This window comes from Fusarium coffeatum (genome assembly GCF_003316985.1).
Source record: "Fusarium coffeatum strain FIESC_28 chromosome Unknown BRIP53273_contig_179, whole genome shotgun sequence".
Classification (NCBI taxonomy): domain Eukaryota; kingdom Fungi; phylum Ascomycota; class Sordariomycetes; order Hypocreales; family Nectriaceae; genus Fusarium; species Fusarium coffeatum.
In genome coordinates this window covers 98306-107453 of record NW_022157972.1, presented here as the reverse complement: position 1 = coordinate 107453, position 9148 = coordinate 98306, and the positions used below count along the sequence as shown (strand labels likewise).

The following is a 9148-nucleotide window of genomic DNA, read 5'->3' as shown; positions in this document are numbered from 1 at the left end:
TCGCAAGTTGGACTGCGGGGCACAGAGCTCCCCGCATCAATCCGACATGCGGAGCCGAGATCTAGGTAAGCTCAAGGTGCAGAAAACAAATAATCCAAGGGGCCAGTCTGAATCGACATTAAGTAACTCCATTATTTTGTCTTCTCGGCCTTCAAAGGTTAACTTTCCTGCTACCCCGAGGCTTGTTTCCAGAAGACTGGACGTGGGGACGGAAGATAACTATTACTCGTCACTATCCCCAAGGTGGGCAACCCATTGCAACGATAACCTAGCTAAGCTGTGCTCTTCGCCATGGGTGACTCGTCAAATCTTTCCGGACAGGACCGTGCCATCGAATTGGACTCGAGTGATGTTCTGAGACACACTCGTGATGAATTTAACATCCCATCTCAAGCTGACGTAGCACGCAAAACTCTCCCTTCGGACAATAGCACAAGTAAGTTTCTTTGTGTCTTGCCGAAGAACACTCCTTGCTGACACTCTTAGACGCAGATGAAAAGGCCATCTACCTTGTAGGCAACTCGCTCGGTCTCCAGCCCAAGCGTACAGCAGAGCGCATTCAGCAGTACCTCGCAACATGGCGCACCCAGGGTGTACAGGGCCACTTCAAGCCCCTTGATGACTCCCCTCTGCCGACTTGGTTGGATGTCGACGCTCGCGCTGCGGAAATGGTTGCACCTATCGTGGGCGGCAAGGTCAGCGAAGTGGCTGTCATGCAGACACTGACAGCGAACCTGCACTTCTTAATGGCAGCGTTCTACAAACCCGATATTCAGGGGCGCCATAAGATCATCCTGGAAAGCAAGGCATTCCCAAGTGACCATGTTAGTGATCAGACTAGATACCAAGGTATGCTAGCTAACATATGCGCGTGCCTAGTATGCAGTTGAAACACAAATACGCCATCATAGACTACGTCCTGAAGAGTCTATGATTACTCTTGAACCTCCCAATAACGCGGACATTCTCCCCGAAGAGTACATTGAGTCTGTTATTGATCAACACGCTTCTACAACCGCTGTGCTTCTCCTCCCTGGTATCCAATACTACTCAGGCCAACTACTCGATATCCAACGGTTGACAGCTTTTGCTCGCGAACGGGGTATCTTCGTTCTCTGGGATCTTGCACATGCTGCAGGAAACGTGCTTCTCTCCTTGCATGACTGGAACGTAGACGCTGCTGCTTGGTGCACCTACAAGTACATTAACGGTGGTCCAGGCTGTATCGGTGGTCTGTTTGTTCACGAGCGTCATACACAGGTCGACGAAGATGGATCACACAATGTGAGACTTGCCGGATGGTGGGGAAACGACAAGACAAAGCGCTTCGAGATGAGACCCGGCTTCGTACCCGTCCCTGGCGCAGCGGGATTCCAACTCAGCAACCCGTCCGTCCTCGATATAACCTCACTCTGCGCTTCTCTAGAGGTCTTCGAACTCGCCGGCGGCATGGCTCCCATACGTGCCAAGAGTACAAGGTTAACAGCATACCTCGTTTCTGAATTGCAGAAACTTCCGGCGGACATGAGCGCACATTGGCAGATCATCACGCCCAGTGAACAAGAGCGCCGCGGAGCGCAAGTAAGCTTGCTTCTCTCTGACGGGTTGTTGGATGAGGTGATGTCTGGTCTAGAGAGAAGGAGTGTTTTGGTGGACGAGCGCAGACCGAACGTTATTAGGGTTGCTCCTGCACCATTGTACAATACGTTTCTGGATTGTTGGAAGTTTGTGAATGCTTTTAAGGAGGCTTTAGGGGAAGCATTGGATGCTGTTGGGGCAGTGAAAAACTCGACTGTATGAGATAAATTGATACAAACGAACAAGATAGACACATGTTATAAACTGACAAAGTTATTGCCACCTAACATATACCGCGGAAGGATCACTACATTATTCACGGCTACCGCAACTACACCTTCCAGCATGTGTTGTTGTTCTGGGCTTGGCAAGCGTGTATCTTACAAGGTTTGGCTTTCAGGCAGCAGCAGCGTCACAAACTTACGTTGTCATGAACGCAGTCATTGAAGGTGTATGATCTTGAGACACAGCCATTCATTCTATAGGGAGACACACGTCCCATTCAGGTGAGTTCCACCTACTGGATTTATTGTTCATCATCTTGAAATCCATCGAGAGAAAGAAATTTTCGAACCTGTTCTATAGGGTAGCTTATATGCAGGGTTCTCAGTGTCCCTGACTAAGGTGGCGGGTCTTATTTCCAGTCCCCAAGGGTTCTTCGTCGTGGACCAGTGAAAGCCAATCATATATCGCAAGTGGATCCACTAGGCGGACTTGCCGCAAGGCGCCAGTTGCATCAACTTTTTTTTGTTAGCGGCGAAAAAAAAAATAAACCAAGCGCGCTGGGAATCGCAGGCTCACTTAAAACTTCCACTCGTCCTCACCTTTCATCTCCTTTCCCTTCCGACATCATCCAACCTTTGGGCACGCACTCTTTCTCCATCAAAAAGAGCCCCAATCTCATTACTTGGAGATATTATATCGCGTTTCCCACGACTCTCTTCCTTCTAATAATCCCCTTTCTCCCTTCCAAGACGGGCTATTGTAACCAGCTCCGTCTTATCCTTTACTCCTTATCATAATGTCTGGCTACGACGGCGGATACGGCGGTGGCGGCCGCGGAGGCGGTGGCTACGGCGGTGGTGGTTATGGCCGTGATCGCGGCGGCGACCGTGGTGGTGACCGCAATGGTCACGGTGGTGGTTACGGAGGGTAAGTCGACTTTTCTTTGTGCTTTGCGCGTACGGTTTGGTGGTTTCACCTTGAAGATTGGGCCGCCCTTTCTTCAACAGAAACTCGCCCGCCTTTCTACACCGCGTTTTCGCCTCACTTTCTTAAGACATTTTTACTGACAATAGATACAGCCGAAGCAACGGAAATGGCTACGGCGGCGGCGGTGGCGGCTACGGCGGTGGTGGTGGTGGTTACGGCGGCGGTGGTTACGGAGGAGGTGCTGGCGGCGACCGTATGGGCGCTCTCGGCTCCGGCCTCAAGAACCAAGAATGGGGTATGTGTTATCATCATCAGTTTTCTTCTTTCGCATCTGCTAACCTTCTTTTAGATGTCAACTCTCTGCCCAAATTCGAGAAGTCCTTCTACAAGGAGCACCCCGATGTTGAGAACCGATCTGATGCCGACGTTGAGGCTTTCCGCCGCAAGCATCAGATGACCATTGCTGGCACCGAGGTCCCCAAGCCTGTCGAGACTTTCGACGAGGCCGGTTTCCCACGATATGTTATGGACGAGGTCAAGGCCCAGGGTTTCCCTGCTCCCACCGCCATTCAGTCCCAGGGTTGGCCCATGGCCCTCTCTGGTCGTGATGTCGTTGGTATCGCCGAGACTGGTTCCGGAAAGACCCTCACATACTGCCTTCCCTCCATCGTCCACATCAACGCCCAACCTCTCCTCGCCCCCGGCGATGGTCCTATTGTCCTTGTCCTCGCTCCCACTCGTGAGCTTGCTGTCCAGATTCAGGAAGAGATGAAGAAGTTCGGTCGATCTTCTCGCATCCGCAACACCTGTGTCTACGGTGGTGTCCCCAAGGGTCCTCAAATCCGTGACCTTTCCAGAGGAGTCGAGGTCTGCATTGCCACCCCCGGTCGTTTGATCGACATGCTCGAGGCCGGTAAGACCAACCTGCGTCGTGTTACCTACCTCGTCCTCGACGAGGCTGATCGCATGCTTGACATGGGTTTCGAGCCCCAGATCCGCAAGATTATTGGCCAGATTCGACCCGACCGACAGACTCTCATGTGGTCTGCTACCTGGCCTAAGGAGGTCCGTGCTCTGGCTTCCGACTTCCTCAACGACTTCATCCAAGTCAACATCGGTTCCATGGAGCTTGCCGCCAACCACCGAATTACCCAAATTGTCGAGGTTGTTACCGATATGGAGAAGCGTGATCGTATGATTAAGCATCTCGAGAAGACCATGGAGAACAAGGAGAACAAGATCCTCATCTTCGTCGGTACCAAGCGAATTGCTGACGAGATCACCCGATTCCTTCGCCAGGACGGCTGGCCTGCGCTTTGTGAGTACTATGCTACTGCACTTTTATTGACAAATGCTAACCTTTTACAGCCATTCACGGTGACAAGCAGCAGAACGAGCGTGATTGGGTCCTTGACCAGTTCAAGACCGGAAAGTCCCCCATCATGGTGGCCACTGACGTTGCCTCGCGTGGTATTGGTATGTATCATTCCCTCTCCCCCTTCATGGCAACTTCCAGCAACAGCACTTGCTGTACTTTACTCTCGTATTTAGGGGCTCTCTTGACTGTGCGAATCTGCCTGATAATTATCGTGTCCAATTGGTTCTCAACCAACGGGGTCTTGATCCGTTGTGTAGCCTTCACTTTGCTATACTCACGTGTTTTCGCTCTTGTACCGTTTCCACTTCCGTGGTACAGGTGTGGAGTTGGCATACTGTTGCCTTTGATCAAGCTGCTGGCCAAGGTTCTCTTGTTTCCAGGACCCAGTGACCCGCATACTCCAGGATGGCATTTTGACGCACTTTCTATTGCCCCATCTCCGCTAGGAGTGAAGTACAAATGGCATGCCAATATGCATCGCTATTCACCTTCATCTTCCACGCTGGAACGTTGCTATACAAACCCCTTCTTCGCCTGCTAACCATTCTTGCTAAAGATGTGCGCAACATCACTCATGTGTTGAACTACGATTACCCCAACAACTCGGAAGACTACATTCACCGAATTGGTCGTACCGGTCGTGCTGGTGCCAAGGGTACCGCCATTACCCTTTTCACTACTGATAGTGAGTATTCTCCTCAACGCCCTTTGCCTTCAAAGTACTAACAAACTTCCCCCAGACCAGAAGCAGGCTCGTGATCTTGTCAATGTCCTCACTGAGGCTAAGCAGCAGATTGATCCTCGTCTTGTTGAGATGACTCGATACGGCGGCGGTGGCGGTCGCGGTTACGGTGGATGGGGACGTGGCCGTGGCGGAGGTAGAGGTGGGTTCCGCCGTCGCTAAAGCAGCAAGACGCCTATCGAGCTGACTCGACCTCCAGCCAACGCCAACAACATGCCCATCGGTAACCGTCGATGGTAAGGTATCCCTCCATCTTGGGGGTTCGACCTTTCGCGGTATGGGTCAGACAGTCTCGCATTTCGGATCTTCAGATTCTCAAAAGTACATGACATCAAGGCGTTTGTTTGTTAGAGGATAGGTGGCTCGATTAGATTTGACTCGTTGTTTGCGAGTCTGGATTCATGGTTTGACTGCGCCAATTTGGTCGCACTTAGTTGCATTTCTGCGTTACATGTTTACCTCAAATAATGGCTTTAGACTGGGTTGATGATATCGTGCTGAGTGGTATGAAAACACTCAACGACGGAGATGAGGAGAAAATATCCATTTATTGGAGGCCTCGTGCTTTGGAGGTCGATGACAATTGGGCTGAGTGTCTACTTAGACTATGTAGTTCTCAAAAAAAACAGAACTCAATCAACCTTTACTGTGCCTAATGTATTGTGATGTGTCCATTGTTAATATACCAACTTCTCCATTTATGCCGGCGTACCAACTGTGAACTTGTGAGGTGCTTTACTATTATGTGTACTTGCTTGATGAAGTTCTGCTCTCAAATGAAGGTTTGTTTACTTGCTAAGTTGCCATTTGACTGTGCCTTGTTCAATTATCTCAGTAGCCTATCGTCTACACCTTGCTTTCGCTCCTCAAACATGACCCTGCGGTGCTGTGTTGGTCATGTCATCTATTGAGAACGATGATGTTCTAGCATGGTCGACTTGTAACTCATGCTTCGGGGAACATCTTCCTCCATTGAAACGATGACTGTACCAGTTACTCAACCCATGAAGCAAGCAAGATGATGTTTGTCGGGCTCACTTCAATCAGTTTTGTGGATAAAGACAATGCAAGCCATTGGCTATCTACCTGATCCTAAGTGATGGGATAGAATAATCGAATGTGATGTTCATCCTCCTCAACTTGACCAGCGCTGATGATGATCTCTTGCCTTCCCGCTGCTTTCTGCAGCTTCAGTGCTGCCTAGATCGCAACAATGCTTTGGCTTCTTCGTCGGAAGTTTGCTGTGGACAGCGAGACATCTTGTTGGCAAGTTGACGAATGGTTTACTCGAGCCGTACTACACTCCTCGCGATGCATGTCGTAGTCACTAGCAGCCCAAACACGTAACTTCAACATCCCCAGGTCTCTACGTCTGTGGTATGTCCTTCGTTGCTAGACCAGTGAATGCATGATCAATACAATCGCCGTCAAGAACTGCATTATACCAATGCCACTGCTGTACTCACCCCTGAAAGATCAGAGTCTCTATAGCTGGTTTGGGTTGCAGCCCTGCTCCAGTGATATGCACGTATCTATCCACTGCGTTGTTCGCCAGTTCTTGGAGAGTCTTTCGATATGGGTAGCTTCAAGGGCCATCGACCCTTTGAATCGCGCATTGTCAAGTCTGTCAATATCGGGGTTTGGCTCGCAATAAGCTCAACATGCTGCAGTCCAGCATAGCTCAAGTATTCTTTTTGTGTCTCCGGTCAGAATATCACTACGTTCGCTCTTTTCAGGCTGTACCCGACTCCACGTGCCGACCATCCCGAGTGACCCGACTATCTTCTCAGCGCTGACTGTGCTTGACTGTTTCTCAAGGGTCTCGGTGAGGTAGGAGCTATATCTGGAACACAATACGTGAGTCTTCTCAAGGTGTGTATCATTGTAAGCCTGAAGTGACTGGTAAGTAACTGCCTGGATGTCTGGGATGTCACAGGAGGTTGGGTTATGTTTGCCTAACGATGAACATTCATGATACACCCATAGGTTCGGGTACAGTTACCACATCGAGAGAAAGTACCTCGACGATCGTTATCAAACATATGCAATAATCAGCATGCCCTTGATGACGATACTTGCAATACATCCATACTGACTGAACTGGCAGATGATCTTGCTTTCCAGACGTATTGCTTGCGGGAAGACATACAACGCTTCGATAAAGTATCAAACGCTCAAGTCTGCTTTAGTTTACGGCTGTCTTCACAGGATAGAGGGATGCCAAAGCAGAGGTAAATGCAAGGTTGAAACCAATGCCATTACATCTCAGTGTATATGAAGTCCTTTACTAACCAACTTGCACAATGATTTGAAAAAGATATCACCAAAAGCAAAGTGCAGGGTAGCGAAAGGAGCAGTAGTGATCAAGATCGGCGCGAAGAGACCCGCCTGGTCCTTAGCCAAGGAATGAATGCTGTCCAAGAGGCATAGTATCGAAATGACGGCCAGTAGTGCGGATAGGTGCGGTCGTATCATCAAGACTCCATGCCAATTCCAATTGAAATTCAGTAGTGACGCATATGGACTTCTGTAATTCAATGACATTGTGTCGAAGCACAGAACGGCAACCATATCGCCATATGGTATGGTATGTCGGGGCGACATGACATGGAACGAGGCGGCGCAAATTGGCCGAGAGTCAAGGCTGAGTGGTGCTGACCAAGACGGTTTCGCCGAGTCTTTGATGGGAGACACCCTAAACCCAACGTTCCAGAACAGACTAAGCTAAGTTGTTCTCTTCTATTGTCTCTCAGACACGACGCCAGGTTTCGGAGCCATCCACCCAATCGACCATGTTGCCCGAAATCATCATTGGCAATATCAGCCTTCTGAGTTGCCATTGAGGCATTTCAGATGGCCCATGTTTGCCATCATGGAGACTCATTTTGGACCGAAAATCTTCGGAGCCAGGAAAGAAGCACGGGTCCCAGCGCTCCGGGACGATGGCAAGCAGACATATGTACAGCAGAATCGGACGGAGATGAATCGTCAACCACAGTCTCCTTAGCAAAGAGAGAATAACGAAAAAGAATGAGACCCGTAGAAGAGGCTGTTCAGTTTCCACAACCTGCAGGGGTAACAGGAAACGACGACCACCAATGGGTAACAGGGGACCAAAAGGCTGAAGACGAGTGTGCGGATCGGCCAAGATCCAGTGCCTATGAGTCCAAGTGCCTCAGCCGCCGTCGATGCACCCCAGGAATGAGGGTAAGAGCTTGATGAGTCCGGCGTGGCTCCGGCCTGATTACTACTGTATGACATGGCGTGGCATTTCCCAGAGGCTTGGTGCTCCATTGGACAATGCTACAGTACCTGTGCTTCTCCAGCCCCTGTGTCTATCCCTTGGTCCTTGCCTTGACGGTCCAAGCTTTCTCCAGACGCGAGGGGACTGACCTGACGACTTCAGGGACTAGCCCGGACCACCGCGCAGTCAGTGTGAATGTCGCGTCGTGCCGTGCTTAACTTTCCTTCATATGCACCTGTGCAAGGCATGGTACTCCGTATGTACAGTATGGTATGTACATATGGTGTAGCATGACAATTCCATACCGTATCATATCGTCATGTTTTGCTTGATGTCCAAGATTGTGATATGTGACTGTATTCCACCCGTATTGATAACTCTTTGGTCGCTTGCCGCGGCGAACCCCAGGCCAAGACAGAAACACATCCCATCCATCTGTCGGTGTGTTTGCCTGTCATTATGCTGTATTTTGACGAAATGGACGCATACGGCTTCCCCTTTCCGCTCAAGGTTCCGTTCCGCTGACAATCGAGAACCCCTCTTTGACAATTCTCAGATACAGTAGCCCTGCTTCAACACCCAGTCATGGGAATCTCTTGGATGTCACCGTCGATAATACCAATATCTGCTTCCCCGGGATGTATGTAGGCATCTTATTAGTTATCGCACACCCGTATGCAGCAAACTCTCCTGACTCAACAGCGGTACGTTTGTCTGTCAAGATTGAATATGCGCTACGTCACCTTTCACGGGTCTTGCGTGGACGTATCGTCTTTGATGCGATCAATTCCGGGCGCTTGATCATGAATGATTCAACAGCATGCATCAATGTGGAAGACCATCCAACTGCCAAGTACAATGCGAGCCGCGGTAGCCAGGAGCCCAGAACGGACAACTTCAGTGGCCTTGCCGTTGCAAACCACCACGGGGACGCTAGAGGGGTCCTGGTCTCTCTATTGCTGCGCTGCATGGGCTAAGTATCCACATCTTGCAGAGGCCCCATGCTGCTGGGACTGAGGAGTGAAGACCGTTGTAGGAGCACTGTACAGCATGT

The 9148-nt window shown here is 50.2% G+C and overlaps 2 protein-coding genes across 2 annotated transcripts; both read left to right on the top strand.

Annotated features, from left to right (window-relative positions):
* Positions 1 to 291: 291 nt before the first annotated feature.
* FIESC28_07958 (uncharacterized protein) lies at positions 292 to 1800 on the top strand (the record flags this gene model as incomplete). Its single annotated transcript, XM_031162098.1, has 3 exons — positions 292 to 436; positions 487 to 824; positions 880 to 1800. The coding sequence occupies 3 exons, from the start codon at positions 292 to 294 to the stop codon at positions 1798 to 1800; spliced, it is 1404 nt and encodes a 467-aa protein (XP_031013842.1).
* A 799-nt stretch (positions 1801 to 2599) lies between these two features.
* Positions 2600 to 5090, top strand: FIESC28_07957 (uncharacterized protein; the record flags this gene model as incomplete). Its single annotated transcript, XM_031162097.1, has 7 exons — positions 2600 to 2730; positions 2883 to 3025; positions 3080 to 4048; positions 4099 to 4206; positions 4665 to 4793; positions 4849 to 4992; positions 5050 to 5090. The coding sequence occupies 7 exons, from the start codon at positions 2600 to 2602 to the stop codon at positions 5088 to 5090; spliced, it is 1665 nt and encodes a 554-aa protein (XP_031013841.1).
* Positions 5091 to 9148: the final 4058 nt, after the last annotated feature.